The sequence below is a fragment of the Nesoenas mayeri genome (genome assembly GCF_963082525.1).
Source record: "Nesoenas mayeri genome assembly, chromosome: 18".
In the NCBI taxonomy this organism is placed as follows: Eukaryota; Metazoa; Chordata; class Aves; order Columbiformes; family Columbidae; genus Nesoenas; species Nesoenas mayeri.
The window spans coordinates 10176067-10196385 of record NC_137566.1 but is presented as its reverse complement, the minus strand read 5'-3'; the positions used below and the strand labels follow the sequence as shown (position 1 = coordinate 10196385).

The window sequence follows — 20319 nt, the reverse complement described above, 5'->3', positions numbered from 1 at the left end:
TTTTTTACAGCCTGTAGGAAGGTCTCTAGTGGAGAGGAAGGGTTGGGGCATGCTGGTTTGGAAGTGATGCTCAAGGCCCTGAGCCAATACCAAACCCTTAATGCTTTGCCTTCAAGATTTTCTGAAAGCACTTAAATTACCAACGCCTGCAAAATTCATATGCAACTGCGCATCATCACTTGCCTTGCCCCATGTGAGTAAAGAGAGTAGGAGCAAACGCAATGGGGGGCATTTAAAAGCAGACGGTCGTTTTAGGTAGGTCCTTTTCTTTATGCAGAGCCAGAAACAAAGGATATTATTCTAGAGCTGCTGCTGCTTCCCCTGACCTTAAGTGGAATTATGTATTTGCAGCAAAGGGAAGAGCAAGCTCGATGCCTCCCATGCTGGGGACAATCCTCAAGGCAACTACGAGGCACAGGGAATTTGGAGGGGATTTGCTCTGAGACAAACAGTGCTGGGCAACCAGGGGAGGGGACAGACACCTCCAGCACTGTCCCTTCCTGCAGGGACGGGCCAAGCCCAGCTGTGCCCACGTACCGCGCAGCCGTCAAGGGTGGCTCGGATGTAGGGGTTGTTGTCATAGGACATCTCCTCGTCGTTGGAGCCCAGGAAGCGGATGGCCTTGTCGTAGCTGTCAGTGGTGGCGTCATGCCAGGCGACGGACTGGTAGCAGTTGTACGTGATGTTCTGGTGGGCTGAGGCGCTCAGGAGCCGGAGGAAAGTCATCTGCACCACTCCGATGGGGTTCCCGTCCGAATCCACGTAGGAGAGCTGTGAGAAGCGGAGAATGGGAAACACTGGGCAGTGAGGGGTAGCACAATGTGTTTGGGGGGGGTCTGAGGACCACCAGCCTCACCCGTCCTTGTCACTCAGCACAGTCTCACCACCCCATGGGGACACAGATGCTGCTCCTGCCACAGGGATGCTCCGGTTCCCCTGCAGCCAGGCCACAGCTACCGAGGGCACTTTATCTCTCTTGCTGCCCATGAGCTAAAAAACTAAGGCTAACACAGGGTAGGAGGAGAAAAAAAAGGGGCATTTCAAGCCCTGGTTGCAAAAATGTGCAGTGCTAAGCAAACTTGGGGGCATATATCTCAAGTTTAAGGCAATAGAGAGCATACTACTCCAGCTTTTGAAAAGAAGAGAGCACTTATTTCTGTAAGGGTTTGGGGATTCATTCTTCTACCATTTTGGACATGATTTTCTGATTGCTGTGGGTATTTTGTTCTGCATGCACTGGGGTATTTCCCATTCACTTTTTCTTGGGCACCAACGCACTGAGTTTTAAGCAATCTTTGCTCTTAGTGCGAAGAAGGGGACAGCTAGTTTGCGTGTATAAACTAATTTCAGGTGGCATTTCCAGCCATGGCCAAGCTACCAGCGCTGCTGTTTGCTACTGTCCTCTACAGACAGTGGGTTTCTTTAGAAATGACCAGGAGAAAAACAGAAGGTACACAACCAGCGTAGTGTTCTTCGAGGTACCACGGAACATCAGTGCAAGCTGCAAACAGTAGAAGAGATTCATAACCAGACAATAAAATCATGAGTAAAACGATAATAAAAATGCATAAATATACCAACCGGTTGTCAGGATTCTGTTGCACTGTCCTCCTGAGAGTTAAATATGACTGACCATGGGAAAGCCACGCATGCCAGCAGGAGAGCTGCCAGAAAACCACCAGGACGTGGAAGGAAAGGGACATAAAATGCCAACTACCCAATGACATATGGCACTACTGATCTGTAGGACCCACTTCTCTGATTTCATTTGTCCTTATTTCAAATCAGTGCTTGGTTTGGGAGCCTGACTGCTGGTTACGGGGTCTCAGTATGGAGACCTGCCCCAGCTTTTTGCAACAGGGGCCACTAGGAACTGCTTGTGTGCATAAGGCTCGCCCATGGGAAAACAGTCCTGCAAAAATCAATCCTTTCCTGTTTTCTCTGTGATAGTATCATATTACCATGGCAGATGCCATACGGCTGTGAAGGATAACAGGATGGGATGGGTGACAGGCCTTGTTAGAGCTACTAGGAATTGTGTGTCACACACACAGCAGGAAAGCAGAGTCCAGAGGAAAACATCTGCAACCCTTTTATCCCTCAAAATGCAGCTTGGCCGCATAGTGAGAAATGATAAGAAATCAGCTCCAAGTACTCCGTGTCATTGATTAATGACAGTGCAGAAGCATCAAACAAGATTGTTTCTTTGTATTTTATGTTTACTACGTTCTCCTTACTTTAAATAGCCCCAGAAGAAAAAGAAAGCATCTTCAGGGCTGCACAACTCGTGCAAACGCTGAGATTCATACAGAAATCCCCCGTAAGCAACCTGTACTCTCGGCAGTGCTGAGTAACCGGGTGGAAATGTCCCCCTTGGCTTCGAGGATCCCCGTGGGCTCAGCCCCCACAAGAGACCACACTGGGGCTGCGTGGGAGGACACCAGGGACCTTCTCCATGCAGTAACAGGAGCAACAATGCACCCAGAGGGGAACCCAAACTCAGTCATCCCACCCATCTGTGCACAGGTTGCAAACATCTTGGATCCGGGAAAATGTCTCCCCAATTTAGCAATCTCATGGCTGGGGCAAAATGAGAGGTACTTTAATAAAGACAAATTTAGAAAACTCAAACTTTACTTGTATGGCTTGCCCGTTTAACAGTTTAGTAGTTTGCTTAGGTGGGTCTTCTACGTGCTGGTGGCTTTTTTCTGAACAGAAAGTGCAGGACAGGTAAAAAGCAAAAAAAAAACCGGCAACACAGAAAGATGGAACAGAGGGTTCCAAGTAGCACTGCAATTCCTATTTAAAAAAAACAGACCCTAAGCTCTAGGTTGGCAATCCAGCCTCTAATGTAGCTGATTAACAGACTGGAAAGAAAAAAAGGCAGAGAAATGGAGGTACTTGTAATATTAACTGAAGAAGTGCTCTGTAATTAAGCCACGAGCAGTTCCCTCCAAGGAGCTCCGAGGCTGCAGCTTTGGCTTTGCGGCCGTATTCCATGAAGCAAAAAAGCTGCAGCAAGCCATACCCCTTCTTGTGGGCAGAATCACAGCAAAATGTGTTTAGTGGCAATGAAATGTGGCTTAAGAAAACAACACGGCGACTTTTTGTTGTTGTTGTTTGCCTTTTAAGGTGGAAGTTTGGGGCACTGCACGAAACCTTTGCCCTGGGGAGCACGGGATGGCACGAGGCAGCTCAGCGCTGTACATTGGAGCATCTCCAGTTTACAGGGCCAGGTCCTTATCCACTGACTATTTCCTTCTTCCCTAATTCTCCTGATTTGTCTGAGCTCGTTATCTGCATCCCGTTAATCCTACAAGAATGGATACACACGGGAGAGATTTCTGTTGCTTAAGGAGACCTGGCTTACACTAATCAGCTGCTGCTCCGACAAGGATGCTCTGACATTCCCGACCAAAGGGAATGATCCACCTACAACATGAATAATCTGCTACACAACAAAATACTAGAGCTCTTTCTCAGGTTTATGTGTTGCTGTCTTTCTTGCTTGCTGACATCAAACATTGTTTGACCTTATGACAGTTTCTGTCCTTTGAAAAAAAATCCTTAATTGTGACTAAGGCAAATTTCAAGCCACCAGGCTTGGCAAACACACATGGCTTGAAATCTTCCTTTAAACCAATGCCTTGACATCTCCCAAGTGGGAGATTAAATCCATTCTTTGGGGAAAACCTGCCCCAGATGTGCCGATTCACCTCCTCAGCCTGGGGACCAGCACCATGCCCTGCTGCGGGCTGGAACATCACATTGGGGATCTCGGGATAAGGCTAAACTGCTGGGGCACAACAGCACAGGGACACCCAGTTTGTCCTTGCCACAATGGGAACTGATCAGGAGACAGCAAGAGCTCTTCTGTGGGATGCAGCCCTCTCCCGTGGGATGTAGCACCCTCACGTGGGATGCCTGCTCCTACATTTCCAGTGAAGCGGAATGGAAAAAAGCATCCCCACTGGATTTTGTTTGCTTGTTTCTTTCTTTTTTTTTATTCAGTATTCCACCTTAAATGTTTTTCCTATGACTGGTGATGGTTATTAGTCCAGCATGCAGAGTGCAGCAGGTCTGGCCATACCGAAGCAGATGACACGCTCTCATTCAGACCCAAGGGCCAAGGTTAGCCACTTACCAACGACCCCCGCTTGTACTGACTATACCATGTGGAAGGCTTTTCTTTGGGCCAACGAGCCATTTTACTCTGTAAAATACGACATGGGTTAAAGGCAACAGAAAGCACCAAGATGCATCTTACCAGTTTACCGCGCTTGAATTCACTGAACCAGGAGCCTGGGTTTTCCTTTGGCCAAGAAGTAATTCTAGCCTAGTTTGTGGACGGCATGGGGGAAAGAGAGAAAGAAGAAAAAAAGAAATAAAACAAAGTTACATTCAGTTCCACAAGCAGGGTCTACATGCCTTTTTGAAACTGTCCAACTTTAAAATGGTTTCTTAATCTTTACACAGCTGTAACAAGCCCAGTCGGCAGCGCCCTAAGGTGCCAGCAGCCTCTCGAGCAGAATGGGATGATGTGGTGCGTGCCCAGCGCTGCTTTGGCACCAGCCTCCTTCATTAAGGTTAATGATCTCTGCTTCGTAGATAACTCTGGATGCAAAATCAGCAGTGCAGTTTATCAGCAGAGGACAGAAAAGGGAAAAATAAAAGGGAAATATCAATGGTAAAAGATTTGTCGATCTCCGTGGGAGAGCTGGGGTGGAAAAGCGACGCTGATGATGGAGAAGGCTGCTGTCACTCTAGCGTCACATCCAGGTGCTATAGGGCTGGGAAAAGAGTGGGATGAAGGAAAAGGCTCGTGTTTGCGCAGCAATAAGCTGTAGCACAGGCAGCGCGTCCTCTGCAGTCAGTGCTGGCCCATCACACATGATGGAGCTCCAACTACCTGCAGCAACGCAGGGGGTGACCTTGACTAGGAATGAGCTGTCGGAGCAGAACCACGTGGATTTGGGCACCAGGATGGAGCGTGGCTGCCGTCTGCTCCTTCCCCCTCCCGCAAACTCCCTCATGTCTGCTGGAAATCTCCCCAAAAGCAACAGCCAAGTTGTGTGCAGGTGTCTGGGGATTGTCCTTTCCTGCACACAAAGCGAGTCAGTGTGTTTCTGCTGGGTTGAGAATGGACGGAAAAGGGATACGGCTTAAATTCTACCACGGCTTACAAGGAATGAGTTAAATTAAGCTCATGGGGAGCTGCAGTTCCTGCACCGACACACACTTCTGCCTTTGTAAAGCAAAGTTAAAAATGAAAAAAAAAATTAAGGTTTTAGCATTTATTATGCCTGGGAAATCAAAGACGTCTCAAATCACTTTTAATCTGACTTAATCAAAGAAATTCTCTTTGTAAACATATTCCTTATTATTTCAGAAGGCAACGTTGCGTAACAAAGAAATGTTCTGGATCTTTAATCCTTTACTTGCTATTGTTCAATTCTCCTGAAAATGACTGTCTATGAATATTCATATTAGGAAACAATCTCTTATCACCATGATATAGAGTGGGGGAAAAAAAAGGTATGTGGACTTACTCCTTCAGATTTCTTATCAGGGAAGATGCAAGTCTCTCCGCCAGCTGTGAAATTACAGTAAACTTTGAAAGAGTCCCTGGAGCATCCTTGGTTTGGATCAACCCAGTATTCACCTGGATGCACAACAGGAAAGAGAAGGGAAGGAAGAATCAGCACTGTGAGGGAAGAATGACGGGCACTTCGGCAGCCACTTTACCAGGGATGTTTCATCTCTCTGCCATAAGTTACTATATATATGTATTTTTTTCTGACAACCAGTTATGTTCTGACTCCACACAATAATGTGGCAACTTAGAAGAACAGCTATGTTTCATCATACATCCCCATTTTTAAAATAGAATGGAACATTTCAGTTCGAAGGGACCTACAACAATCATCTAGTCCAACTCTTCTCCACATATTCCTTCTCTGTCATCTGCGTCCCTCATGGGGCACCAGGGACTCCCCAAATTCCTTCTGTTCCTACACTCGCTGGTATTCACCCTGTGAAACCCCCAGTGTTTTCGCCGCACCGCCCGCCCCAGGACACACCGTCTGGGAAATCAGGGTGACACAGCTGCAGGTCCTTGCAGGTACGCGCTGGGTTGTGCTGAGTGCCCAACGGATGCTTCATTTGCTCAATTTCCAGTTTCAAGGAGTTCAGCGACCCGAAAATTTCCTCCATGCCGTCTGCGTAGTCCATGTAGTTGTCGGCATTTCCATCGTCCACCAGCTGACTGGCGTCGATGTTTCTCCTGGTCCTTTTGGAAGCCTGGATGGGCAGCGGCTGGATGACTTCTCCAGGAGGACCCTGAGTTGTGAGGAAAGAAGATATGACTTCTGATTGTGTTGGTGGTTGGGAAGAGACAGAGGAGATTCACTGAGGAACAGCATCATCACAGGCACGTAAAACACCCATGGTGGAAATGATGAGAACCACCAGCCTTGAACACTGGCTCCCATCTTCCCATTAATTTCTCCCTTCACACCCTGTTTTCTTCCCCAGCATCTCTAAGAAATTCTAATAAGCTCCCAAGACTCCCAATACACTGAATCTTTCTCCAGAAACCTCCTTGTCCCTCACATTACAGCATCCATTAAATCTGAACCTCATTTCACACTTCACGTTACAGGTTCTACTTACAGGAGGTCCTGGGGGCCCAGGAAGACCCGATTCACCCTTTGGACCTGTTGGACCCTGGGTGGAAAAACAAAGGAAAAACATATGAGTCACGCAGGAAAAAACACTTGTCAATGATATCACATCCCAAACTTTATTTATTTTAATAGTGTCTTGTGGCAAAACTTTCTTCATGTCCCTTCAGGCACAGAAGAGGAGTCTCCTCACACCCCCTCCCCAAGAAAACGCTTATTTTGGTTATTTTAGATGCCTAAGTAAGAGAAAAAGATCAAACGCTTGGGGTTAAACAGTCCTATTTTGCTTATGCTTCCTATGGAAAAAGAAGAACCTTCCAATGCATGAAAACGTTAACTCTCCAAGCCAATTCAACAGTTTTATAAATCAACTAAAACTTAAATATAACAAAACATTGAATTCTGCATGGGAAAAAGACTTGGGGAAGTTGCCCAAGAGAATTTTTAGCTGCCTGCATAGCGAGCTGTACACGAAGCTTGCTTCAGCGTCGCGTTTCTCACTGAATTCTTCACTTTTCAGCTCGCCACCTCCTGCTTCGCGGGTTATTTTTCATTCCCACCACTTTACAGCAGCAGGTTTTCTCCCAAGGACTACGCACTGGATTCCTCCTTATGATCTTTGCTGCACTGATATTCACTGAAGTACAGTGAGTGCGACAGAAACCTTCCCCAATTATAATTCCTCAGCTTGGCCAGCCTGAAAAGGCCACATTCTGTACAGTCATCTTTGGCTAATTGCCTTAATGCCACTGACGAGGAGAAGTTGCAGCAGGTTACACACTTAATAAGAGCTCCTCAGCCTCTCTGTTTAACAATGTCTATACTCACTGATGATCCTTTAGCACCTTTGGGACCAGGTGGACCCTGTATAAAGAAAAATACAGCAAGGAGTCAGTACGTTTCCTAGCAGAGCAATCAGTCTCTCCTTACAGAGAGGAACAGCAGCGTTATACAAGGTGGTGGTGTTTTTTCTTTTTAATTCACTGCCTTTCTGTTTCCACTTTTCACATCCACTTGAGTTCGGTGCTGCTTTTATTTGCCAAGACACAGAAAGTGTTTGTGTCACACCGATCTGTGTCAGAACTCCACACTCCCGCCTGGACGGGGGCTGGAAATGCTGCTGTGTGATTCCCATAACGTGGGGCTGATCCTGGTTTAAGGACACCCAGCAACAAGAGATGCTGGTCACCCAAAGCTTCAGGCTTTCCAAAAGAAAAGGAGACAGAAAGAGGGTGGGCTCCTTTCTGTGCCTCATGCTGTGTCCCCTGTGCCCACGTCTCAGCCCACATGTCACCCCCAAGTATTCCTGTAACTCATAGCAGTGATTTTAATGGGTTCAGCTGGGAAACCCTCGCTCCCATCAGCATCCTCAGAGCTGCGTGTCTGGGAGCACTGAGGTGGCCCCAGAAGGGCTGTGTAGCTCCCAAGGAATTAAAAGATAATTACTTGTCACATACCGGTAAACCTGGTGGCCCTGGAGGTCCAATGGGTCCAGAAGGACCTGTGATACCCTGAAAAATGAAGCAGAATAACATCAATTTGCATGGAGCAATGCTGGGCTATAACTGCACAACTGACATCTGACCACCTGGTTTTGGAGGACTCCGTTCAAATCTGGAGCTTTACCTGGTTTTAAGCATGTGTATGATGCAGACAAGAGCATGATCGGAGAATCTTGTCTCTCGTTTAGGCAAATGGTTTTAAAAATCAGTCCTCTAGGTGCACATCTAATGTTACCATTCCTACAAGTCTATTTAACTCTCTTCATATGATCTTTGAGAATCTGCTTTCCACTAAAAACGGATCATTTTGGAGCATCTCTACACTTCACATGTAGAATAAATTACATTAATATAGAAAATACTCCTCAAAAATTAGGAAGATTCTCCTGCTGAGGTTGACCATCTCTGCTATGCTGTACCTGCTGAAAGTCAGCAAACACCACAGCTCAAAAGCACATTTAATTAAGGCCTTATGGAATATTTACCTGCTCTCCTTTGGGTCCTGCTGAGCCCTGGGGGCCGGGGAGGCCTCTGTCACCCTTTTCTCCCTGCTCTCCTGGTGGCCCGATAAGACCAATTAAACCTGGATGACCCTAGGGGAAAACAGCAGATGTTATTTACGATCTCTTGCCAGAGCCAACCGAACAACAAAGACATTTCTAGATATAATCCCAAACATCTAAGCAAGGTGGTGGGAGTTTGTAGCTGTCCTTGATACCTGGCAGTGGTAGAGCAGAGCAAAGCACCAGCTTTTTGCGACAGAAAATGCTACAAATATAGAAAACTGTAGCGCCTGCTCATTTTATGCACTAACATTTATTACATACATTTTTACAAGACAGAGAATGGTGCCTTGAAGCCAGGCTGGTGTCTGCACCTCCCTGTGCCCTCTGCTAATGCGTCCATGTTCAGAGCTGCCCTGGGCTGATGGAGAGGAAGGCAGAGATTCAGCTCCTCCGTGTTACCTCATCATCGACATCAGTGCTGGTGATACGGGGATGGGGAACCAGCCTTGCATCCAGATGTGCAAGCGCACATGCTCACCCACAGCACAACCATCCCCTGGGGCACGCTCATGACTTTCCATCTCTTCTTTCAACACCTGTCTGATGCTTCCAGGGTATGAGAGAGCGCACAGGGGGCTGGTGGCACTCGTCAGCATCATCCCGCCAGCTGCAGGATCCCTCTACAATGACATCTTTTTTCCCCACACCCAAAGACATCTGGTCATGCGGTAAGATTGCATGCGATGTTCTCACCTTCTCCCCTTTAGGACCAGAGTCTCCTTTAAGACCAGGCAAACCCGGTGGGCCCTTTGGGAGAGGAGGGAAAAACAAAAGAAAGAATTAATTCATGTAATATAGAATCACCCATCTCAAAACCTTATGGAATTTGATGGTCTGGACATACCATTGGGCCTGGAGGACCATCTGGGCCAGGGGATCCTGGGAGACCTTGTTCACCCTGAAAAACAGCACAATTCCCTCAAAACAATCATTCGTAACACCAGAGCTCCCAGCAGGGATTATTCAGATTATTCACCCATCCTCATCTCATCCCTGTGCCAAGGGATATTCTCCCTGGCTTCTCACAGATGGCAAAGGCAAAAGCATTTATGTCCCTTTCATTCTCAGATTTCCACTGGAAAAGGGACTTTGGAAGTCATGGAAATTCTCACCCATAGAGAGAGAGTGAGCAGAACCAAGACTCAAATAAAACATGCTGGGAGATGGTATTTACTGTACATTATTTCCGCTAAAGATGCTTTATCCGCTCTCAGTCACTTAAGCACAGACAGAACATCACACTGGGAGAAAGGCACCTCCAGAGGCAGAGGAATGATGGCAAAGCACCAGGAACAACCGTGCCCAGCAGCTTTCTCAGCCTTTGCTCAGTTTTACTCACCACTGGACCAGGAATTCCTCGGAGGCCATCGGGGCCGGGCTTCCCGGGAGCCCCTTGGGGACCGATGGGGCCAGTCTTCCCAGGAGGCCCTTCCAACCCAGCTTCACCCTGGATGCAAGAGGCAGAATGGTTTAATTTGAATTGAATTTAAATTGAAATGGAATTTGAAACAATCTTCTCAACACACAGTGGCTGCTGTCAGGATGTCACAGAATGAATATGATCCCATTTAAAGTTTGTGAAACTTTCTGTTTGTTGATCTTCCTACCCCTTATGCAGCGAGGACAAGTCTCAAAACTCCCTCAACTTTTCAGCCTTCCCTATTTCTGCTGATTTCCAGCAGGAAAAGCCCTTTGGCTGTGAGGTTTCTGGAGCAGAAAGCTTTCCTGGGTTTGGTGAGCAGAGGGCACCCTCCGCCATCAGCATTCTGTGGCTGCCGCAACAATTGGATCTACAATTTCAAACCCCACTCTGTGTTTCCCCATCACTCCTACCAAAACAATCATGGTCCGATAGTGCCGTGTTTGCCCTGGGAAAGGACGTAGGGCTGTGCACGCCGTATTATTCACAACACATTTAATTGCCAAATATGGCACTTTGACATTTCAAAACAAGAAAAACATTCCCACGACCTTACCAAGCCCTAATTATCTCCACTGAGTTTGTTAAAAGATGAAACATAAGCTGAGAGTTGAGGTCAGCGGCCCCAAATTCAGGCTAATTTGTTGTAATGCACAGCAAAATTAAATCACTGTCTTTAAACACCAGCATTGTCAGAGGGTGTTTCTTTCAGCATACAAAGGATGTAGGAGAAGTGAAATCCCATTCAGCTCTTACCTTGGCTCCTTTCTCTCCCTGCCTTCCTTCGGGACCGGCTGGACCAGGAGGGCCCTAGAGAAAGCACAAAAGAGATGCAAAACACAATTAGAACACGCTCACCTGAAATGGTCCATTGGAATCAGCAAAATGATGCTACAGCCCCAGGGAAGAAGGCAAAAAGGAGACAAGTATCTCTGAAAAGCTTTTAAAATTAGCTTCTCGCTAAATGAATCCCTGAGTTCTGCCAGCAAGGCAGGAAGAGCAGGAGCACCTCAGACTTGTATTTTATTTTGGGTATTTAAATCTATGGGATTCGGTTGATGACTTCCCATCAGTTTCCAGTGACTGCAGATGGTGCATCCATTTATTGTTATTATTATTTTACATGCCCCTGCCTTGCATTTACTGTAGACCTAGTAATAACATTAGTTTCACAAAGTCAATACAAATACTTTTGGGAAAATACTCATAAACAACCAGCTTACCCTTTTTCCTGGGGGTCCAGAGGGGCCTGGCTCTCCCGTGGGACCAGGGGAACCCTAAATGGAGAGGGGAGAAGAAAAAGCCATAACTGCACCACAGACACGGGAAGGAGGAGCAAGAGTGTAAAACTCAAGTTGAGATGTAGAGTTTGTGCTAAGCCGAGGTGTGGGCGACCAAGCACAACTCCCGACACCTCCTCGGGGTGCAGGTGGTATCTTGTTTTATCCCTTCCCACCATGCAATACCATAAGGCACAGCCAAATTAAAATGAAAGACTAGATTTTGGGTTTCCATAAGTTAATTTTCGCTTTCAGGATGGATTGTTGAGCAGCCTGGATGGATGGTGGCAACCAGGCTGACAAGGACAGGAGGGATAGGCAACAGGGGACCAGTGCAGCAGAAGCTGGTGGGAATAAGGTGCTGGATGTTCTAATGTGGCAAAGGTCCTTGGACTTGCTCACAGAAACCATGGGGACTGATGGGGAACAGATCTCGTCCATCCAGTTACTTACAGTCTGTCCAGGTTCGCCATCATCACCTTTGTCACCAGGGGGACCATCTTGCCCCTAAACAAAGAAGTAGAAAGGAACAAGCAGGTGTATTTAGGGCACAAATAGAGTTGAGCAGAGCATCAGCAGGTGTGGTTCAGCTCGTCTTCATGTCACCAGGCACCATCCCTTCCCATCTCCTGTTGAGAACATTGGCAACTGCAAATGTTCTGTGTCAAACACTGTGCATAGCAGCATTTGTATAGATACTGCCCCAAAGATGGTGGTATGGTCAGACAAACAGCCTTATGGTGGGACTTCCCACTCTTTCCCAAGTAAAGGAAGAGTAAATGCCGGAGGTGCTGCTGATGAGTGAACATCAAACAGTTGTATCGCACAAACCAAGAGGAGGAACATAACTGCCCTTCCGTGAGACAAACACTTACAGCTGGACCAGGTTCTCCAGGAGGACCAGGGTCACCAGGGAAACCAACTGGACCCTGCAAAGAAAGAAGGGTATTCCCATGTCAGAGATAGCGCATCTGCAGAACTGCCGAGCATTAGTGCCTGCCACCCCAATGACAACACGAGGAGTCACCTTACGGAGAAAAACCCCAATTCCCATCCCTCAGACACAATCCCAGACCACATCTCTGCATCTTCAGTAATTTCCTCCTGTCACAGCCACCAGTTCAGCTCTGCATCCCGACTGTGCAAAGCTCCAGTGTCAACGCTGGCAATTTCATCTAGTTTTTCATAAATACATCAGAGAAGCACCAGTGAAATCCTCGCAGCTCTGGGCATGTGCAGATTACAAGACTTTACTTTTGCTTACTACATGATGTGTAACAATTTTCACATGAAGATCATCTCAAAGCGTTTAATAACTAAAGCCCGTCACTATTCTTCTCCGTACAATGTCCATTGTGCACTTCAAATGATTCTGAGACCAGTGTTCAGACAACAGGCTTCAACCAATAATGCGATATCCCAAAAACCCATCTGTTAAGAGAGATGAGTAACTCCCCTGCCTCCTCTGCTGTTTCATGCCATCTTTGCTTATCGCATAACAAATTTCTTCAGCCAGCAAGCATCAAAGAAATCGGCAAGATAAATACCATTGTCAGCTGTTATAAATCAGTGTAGCTTTACTAGCTTCAAGAGAGCTACAGCAATTAGCATCAGCAGGGATCTGGCCCTAGAGGTACAACTCCCAAATTCACATAAATCTCCCCTATGGTATTTTGGAAGCTTTGCTCTGGTGCAGAGGACCTCGGCAATGCACTAAGCTCAAGTGCAAAGTAAAGCCAACTGCAAGTCTTCTCCATAGGGGTGAGTTTTCTGATGGCCTGCAAAAAGGACTGATAACTCAAGGTGGAAGGTCTGGTACAGCAGGTCTTCCCTCATTAACACCCTAAAGAAGGGGACTGGTAAACTATTTCAAATTTCCACAAAAATCTCTGGAAAATATTTTTACATTGAAAAATCTCTGCTGGGCAGGACAAGGAAGCAGCACTTGGGGAGAGGGGGTACTTACAGGGCTGCCTTTGGGACCATCATCGCCTGGTGGACCTTTGGGTCCTGGTGGGCCAGCAGCACCAGAGGGACCCGCTTCACCCTTTTCACCTCTTTCACCTTTAGGACCCTGTAAAGGAAAAAGAGTGTCTCTATTATCCAGGAACACAACTTACCGATCTCTAATTATCCTTTCATCAGTTCGGAGAAAGAAGCTCTATTTGTATCTCGAAACACGAGGATGTGATTTAACAGTCCCTTCCCACAAAGATTAAACGGTGTTCATGTTGTTCAGTCGTGGGTAGCCCATATTTGGTGACTAAACGGTTTACTATAAATACCCAGTAACATGGTGATGTGTCACCCGATACCCAAACCAAGGACATGGTTGAGTCTCTGCAGCCCCATCCACACCCATTCCTCTCTGAGACCCCTTCAACCAGCTCCTCGGGGGACACCACTGAAGAAAAGCTCTTCTCCATCAGAGCAAAGCCATCCTGTAGCATACTCACCGGGAGGCCAACCTCGCCGGGAAGACCAGGCTCACCAGATTCACCAGGTTCACCCTGCAGAGGGGAAAAGAGGATGAACATTACATTTCTTCAGGTTGCTGAATTTGCTGCTGATGTAGCAAAGCCCCTGCATGAGTGTTGCAGTAAACTTATGCAGGCTTCAATCACGTTTGTCTGGATGCTCTACCTTCTCTCCTACTGCTCCAGGATTTCCTATTCCACCGGGAGGACCCTGTGGACCATCTGCTCCTGGTGGTCCAGATGGACCTCTGGGTCCAGGTGGGCCTGGCGGGCCCTGAGAGAAAGAGAAGACAAGTTTAAGAGACGTTTCTTGGAGCAATGTCTATATCAGTGATGAAAAAAGTAGTATGAGAGCATCTTACCATTTGCCCAACATCACCCGTTTCGCCCTTCTCCCCCGGCGGTCCAGGCAAGCCCTGTGGAGGTGGGAGGGATGAGTTGTAGCTGTGAACATCTCAGGTGGAACCTCAGCCCTCATTACCCTCCCTCAATACTGCAAATTACCTGCAAGCCCACAGGGCCAGGAGGACCAGGAAAACCTCGGGGTCCTTCATCACCCTTCTGACCAAAGAGGCCTTGCTGTCCTCTGGGACCTGGCTCTCCATCCGCACCCTACGAGGAAAGAGTTTAACGCAGCTCAGCGAAGACCCGGGACAGACACAAAGCTCCATCCCCACCACCTCCTGCTGTAGCCAGCAGCAATAGCCTGAACACGTCCTGGGCATCAGCAGCGCCAGGCAGAAGCTGCCAACCCTTGCAGTGCTTCCCGGGAGGTTTTATGGCAAGAGATGGGATTTCTGCTACCAGGGGACAATACTCACCGCTGGGCCAGGCTGACCGATTGGACCCTGTGGGCCGGTAGGACCTGGTGGACCCTGTCACAAAATAGAAGTGCAACATCACTGTTAGGAGCAGAGAGTAAGAAAACACATCTACAAGAACTGATGCCCTTCAACACAGCCCCCATTAATGGTACATTAATTCCCTAAATAGAGATGGAGAAGAGGGTCAAGTGTCCCTGGACACACCAGTGTCCCTCAGCCCTGGTGCCAAGGGCACAGCAGAAACATCTAAATGCGGTTTTGTTCCAGCAAAGCCATATCATGCCATATCCATCTAGATACTGATGTGTGATTTACCTTCCTCATGTCCTGAGCAGCACATCAATGCTGCTTCAGTGTGCTAGAAGCAACTAGGAGAATTACAGCCAGACAGCCAACTTTAATGGCAAGGACTGTAATATTTTACAGATGTTTACACAGTACATGGGGACACAGAAACATCTCAGCGTGTTCCTGAAAGCTGAAGGAAAAACACACTTCAGGTACTTGCTCTTTTTTACATCTTGTGGGTATTGATGAAGCAAAGGAGAAGACAAAGCAATGATACAAAGAAATTAAAATGGTTGTTTTCTGTTTCCAGCAAGTCACACAACACAGCCGTGCTCCTCCAGGGAAGCACCTCTGACCATGTCCAACCCACTCACCTGCTCCCCTTTGTCGCCCTTGCTGCCCTTCTGGCCGGGCTCCCCGATCTCACCCTGCCGGGTACAAAGAGGCACAATCAGTTCACTTGGTGACCACATCCATATCAACACCGAAGCAATAGTCCTGTGTGTCTGCATCCTCATCCCAAAGATGCCAATTCCCACAGAAACACCCCAGCATCTTCTGGAAAAGGCCAGAGAATTGGCTATTCCAAGTGTAACCAAACCCTTTTACAACCTAAAACTTTCCTCAGCTACCACGTGACGTGAGAAGCATCATTTTGCACATCTCATTAGCAGCGATGAGTGCTTCATCCCAGCTACTGTTTTTTAAGAATGCTCCAGTCCAGAGGGGCTTAATGAGAGAGTGGGGAGAGAGAATGAATTTGGAACAGCCAGGCACCCACTACAGGCTTTGGAGGGGGTTTGGGGGATGCTAACTGGACTTGAGCGAGCGGTTTGGCTGGCAGAGCACACCCAGCCCAGTTCGCCTGCTGCTCATCTCACAGGATTGCCAGAGTCATAAAATATCCCTGTATTAAGATCACATCCAACCCAACGTGGTGGAAGCAGCGTGGTGGCAATGGGACATGTTGCCCGTTTCCTCCCCAGTGCCCCCATGCAGCAAGGAGCTGCTCCCACCTTGTCTCCATCCTCTCCGGGGGGACCAACGGGACCTGCTGGACCTGGGAGTCCCACTGGGCCCTGGATGCCATCCCGGCCAGCCGGTCCTTGGGGACCCTTCTCGCCCTGGAAGCAGAACAAGCAGGTCACACAGAGCTCTCCTCCACCCTCCAATTGATCCATTACATCCCACTAATGTTTTATTCATCTGCTAATGACCCCTGACTATATGGGCATGTACAGCAATACCAGTTTCCAGCTGATAATTCATCCGGCTGTCTGTGCTCGCTGTCTGAAACAAGACAAAATTTCTATCTTGAGAGATAAAGGAAGAACAAACAAATCTAAATGGCGAATACTCGGATCACAGCTGCAATTTCACTGTTATAGCAATATAATCTGATTTAATCTGAACCCTCTGCCATCTCTAGATGACAAACAAGACCTCAACTAATTTTTATTCCCACAAGGCAGTTTTTACTGGTGCTGGTCTTGGCTGCCCCAGTGCCCACTGTCTGCTCCCTTCCTGGCTGATCCCCAACTAATGGGGGTTCCTCAGGGGGCCCTGAGCTCCCTCTTGAGCTTTTGGACAAAGAAAAACACTTGAAGTGAATAAAGCAATCTCTGCCAGCCTCCTACTTAAACATCTACTTGTATTCCTCTGACCTAGAGCCTTCAATTGAATTTGTTTATAGGAATTGAACAGTGAATATTTTTCAGTTTCCTTGTATATAATTTAATTGCATCGGAATCCTGGGTGCTCTCTTCTGAATAATTAGATGCCACATGAATTGCCTATTCATCTATCAACTGATACATCATATAGGTACTTGGCAGGACAGATGTTCATAAAGCTGATTCACCAGGAAATTCTTGCCTCTGGACTAGCTGCTGGAGTTTCTAATAAGCCAGCAAACACAGAATGCAGTGGCTGATAAACACTTTTGATGAGAACACTTATAGTGATTGATTGTTGTTATCTAGTCTGAAATCACCAATACCGGCATTTGCTCATTTTGCTGGGTCTGAAGCTGAGTTTAAGTTTGCAGTAAGCAACCATAAAGTCCCTGTGAAACCATTTGGGTGTGAATTAGAGGCACAGAGTCCCTTCCTGGGGACTGTCACAGCGCCGTGCTCTTCAGGGACAGAAATAGCCATCCCAGCCCACTCGCCCCTGCCCGCACGTGACATTTCACGCGTCCGCCTGGGGAGCGAAAGACGCGCGAGCGTGCGCGGGCTGGCTGGTGACGGCTCTGGAGAGGGACCATATGGCAGGACTCAGCCACGCTCCTGCAGGGAGCAGCGACTTCCACGGCACCCGCATCCCCCTGGGAACACGGATGCTGCGGCAGCATCCCGGGAAACGGAGCCAAAAGCTCCCCAGCACCTTCGTGTGCTGCCCCTCCGTGGGGCAGAGCGAGGGTGGGGATTTCTTTGGGCTCAGGGGAAATTGCTGCTGCCAACGCATCCTTGGAAGTGGGGATGGAGTTGGCTCCGTGCTCTGCCCAGAGGCCTGTCCTTTGGCTGTTTGTCACTAGGAGGTCACACAAGCTGTCATTTCACCTGTTCATTCCTCATCCCTTCTCATTGCCTGAAGACGTTTTGGTCCCTGGGATCACATCCATTTTTGATAGCATGGATGTCACAAACGGGGCAGTTGAGCAGCTAGCGTTCAGTGGTTTGATGCACCCAAGAAGAGAAAATTCCTTTCTAATTCAATTTTTTTTTTTCCCAGATCTTTCATACACCTACTCCAGGGACTGTCTCCACACTCAGCTTCCTACTACACACATTTCTATTTAACCCACAGCTGTTAATCTTTATACTGGTACTTACTGGGGCTCCCTTTTCACCTGCAGGTCCTGGAGGTCCCTGGGGGCCAGGTCGCCCTGGCAAGCCAATGGGGCCGGCTGATCCCGCAGGACCGCGCTCACCGGGGGAGCCCTGTTCGGAGAAGAAGGAAGGAATCATTAACTGGAGCATCATGCTTCATCTATATACAGCCAGAAAAAAATCCAGCAGTAGGATGTTGCAAATGCATCATCCTTAAGTGAGCGTATCTGATGGGGTGACTGCCATGGGATGACTTGGTACCATCAACCTAAGGGGTCCTGCAGATCTTTGTTTTAATTAAAATCCATGAAAGGGCTGGGTTCTCCTCTGGATGGTGCGGGGAGCTCAGTTCCTCGGGGCACATTATCTGCTTGGAACAAGAGCTTGAGCCACTTCAAGGCCAATGCAGCAGGGAGGGTTGGATGATGAATGTTTTCTTCCAGGAGGGCTGCACTGAGCATGAACCTCAAGTGGGGACAACTTTCAGAGGGAAACCAGGTGACTTAGAAGCCAAATTCTCCATGTCCTGAATCATTCCAGTTCCCTCATGTATGTTCACAGCTGACACCACAAAACGCCTGAGCTATTACATGCGTGTCTTGTAAAATAAAGCAATACCCAGCAAATCGTTAGTTAGCGCAAAGGAAATAACGGATAAAGCACCGAGCTGTGACTAACCCTCCGTTTTGGCTTTGCCAAGCTTGTAAACGCCTTAGGTGGCGTGTGTAAGGGCAAGGATACTCACGGCTGGACCGGGGGGGCCTGGGGGACCTTCATTGCCTTTCAGCCCTGTAGCACCCTGCAAGAAGGGAAATAAAGTCATTTTTTAGAGCTGGTGCTGCATCACCTGGGCATCCTTCCTGCTGGAAGGACCGAGCAGCCTGTACTCACAATGGGGCCAGGGAGCCCTCTCTCTCCGGGGAAGCCTCGCAAGCCCGGGGGACCATCCTTCCCTGGGAGGCCGGCAGGACCAGGGTCTCCCTGAAACGACAGTGAGAAATAGCTGAGGATCTGCAGGATCCATAGAGACCCAGCTCCTCCCGCTGGGCTCAAGTTGTGATGAGGCACTACAGAAAACATACTTTCTTTTCTAAATCATCCCCCTCCATCTCTGGGAGAGAGGCGGGCATCCAGGCTTGAAACGAGGGGGCTGCTGGTCCCTACCTTGGTCCCTTCTTTCCCAGTGAGGCCAGGAAGACCTTGTTCACCCGGGGGACCTGGAGGGCCTGGATGTCCCCTCTCACCCATTGGCCCAGTCTCACCAGTTGGACCCTGAAGAAAGAGAGATCAAGGAGAAGGTGGTGGATATCAGCAGAGCAAACAAATACAGAAGAGGTTCAGGCCAATAGTTTATTCATAGAGTCATTATTTTGGTTGGAAGAGTCACTCAACATCATTGAGTCCAACTGCTAACCTAACACTGTGACTAAACCATGTCCCTAAGAACCTCCTTCAGGTTCCTTTAGGTTGCAATGGGATGGAAGATGCTCCTTTCCCTCAGCTGTCCCCTGCAGTGTCACCAGGAAACCCTGCAGAGATGCTCCCTGTGGCATCTAAAGGGACCTTGTTTTGGATGTGGCCAACATTGCACTTGACAGGCTAGAGACACTGGGAACCTCTGTAACGAAAGCATTCACATATATGAGATGATATTACTACAGTTATTACACTTAGGGTTTTCTTTATGCTTGAAAACTTCCTAATTACTCTACAATCATACTGATTCTTCCTTATAGAGGGCATAAAAAATGGATTAGGCTTATACTACACAGCAATTACTGACTGCCTCTGTTCCATACATGGGCAGTAATGGTGACGAGTGTAACGTAAAGCCCAGTGCAGAAGGTTCCCAAATGGCCCATTTTGGGGGACAGGAGCCATGTGCACAAGACTATAACATCCCTGCACGTCGGTGTCCACTGGGACGGTGGCTGTAATTCATGCCACGCTGCACGGTGCCACTTAGTGTGAGCAGAACAATAACAGTGCCATCGCTCAGCAACCACAGATCACGCTAACGACGAGCAGCGGAGACAAATAAAATTGCCATAGAACCTAATTTGCACTTGAGAAGAAAGACACAGTCAGGGAATTGCCCCTAATCAGGGAATTTTCAAATAAGGGACTTTACACTATCATTAAAGAGGACAAATTAATTACTTTGCAATTAAAGAGCAACTTCCCCAGCAGTTCAGGATAGAAGACTCAGCTCAAAGCTGGTCCTACTCAGTCCAGGACTCTGCCTACAAAATTGATGCACAAGCCTTGCACGTCTGTACTTCATGGGTACAAATTCTGCTCGTGCAGTTACTATTTCTAGATTGCACAGAGTTCTTTGTGACTAAAAGAAAAATGACCCAACTCTGACAGAATCTGGCAGCACTTTATATTAAACAGGGACACATTTCATCATAATGGCACATCAGAGCACCCGTGCATCATGTTCAT

The 20319-nt window shown here is 47.8% G+C and overlaps 1 protein-coding gene across 1 annotated transcript in view; it reads right to left on the bottom strand.

Moving 5' to 3' along the window:
• COL5A1 (collagen type V alpha 1 chain) overlaps positions 1-20319 on the bottom strand; it is a gene marked incomplete at its 5' end in the record, with an annotated part of 136414 nt that overhangs the window by 1548 nt on the left and 114547 nt on the right. Inside the window, 27 exons of the mRNA XM_080355703.1 lie at positions 538-771; positions 4268-4336; positions 5550-5662; positions 6081-6339; positions 6673-6726; positions 7512-7547; positions 8141-8194; positions 8671-8778; positions 9445-9498; positions 9596-9649; positions 10091-10198; positions 10928-10981; positions 11395-11448; positions 11905-11958; positions 12327-12380; positions 13418-13525; positions 13908-13961; positions 14095-14202; positions 14291-14344; positions 14433-14540; positions 14750-14803; positions 15415-15468; positions 16057-16164; positions 17875-17982; positions 18617-18670; positions 18763-18852; positions 19036-19143. Of these exons, the coding sequence (XP_080211829.1) occupies positions 538-771; positions 4268-4336; positions 5550-5662; positions 6081-6339; positions 6673-6726; positions 7512-7547; positions 8141-8194; positions 8671-8778; positions 9445-9498; positions 9596-9649; positions 10091-10198; positions 10928-10981; positions 11395-11448; positions 11905-11958; positions 12327-12380; positions 13418-13525; positions 13908-13961; positions 14095-14202; positions 14291-14344; positions 14433-14540; positions 14750-14803; positions 15415-15468; positions 16057-16164; positions 17875-17982; positions 18617-18670; positions 18763-18852; positions 19036-19143 (2367 nt within the window). The remainder of the gene's footprint in view (positions 1-537; positions 772-4267; positions 4337-5549; positions 5663-6080; positions 6340-6672; positions 6727-7511; positions 7548-8140; positions 8195-8670; positions 8779-9444; positions 9499-9595; positions 9650-10090; positions 10199-10927; positions 10982-11394; positions 11449-11904; positions 11959-12326; positions 12381-13417; positions 13526-13907; positions 13962-14094; positions 14203-14290; positions 14345-14432; positions 14541-14749; positions 14804-15414; positions 15469-16056; positions 16165-17874; positions 17983-18616; positions 18671-18762; positions 18853-19035; positions 19144-20319) is intronic.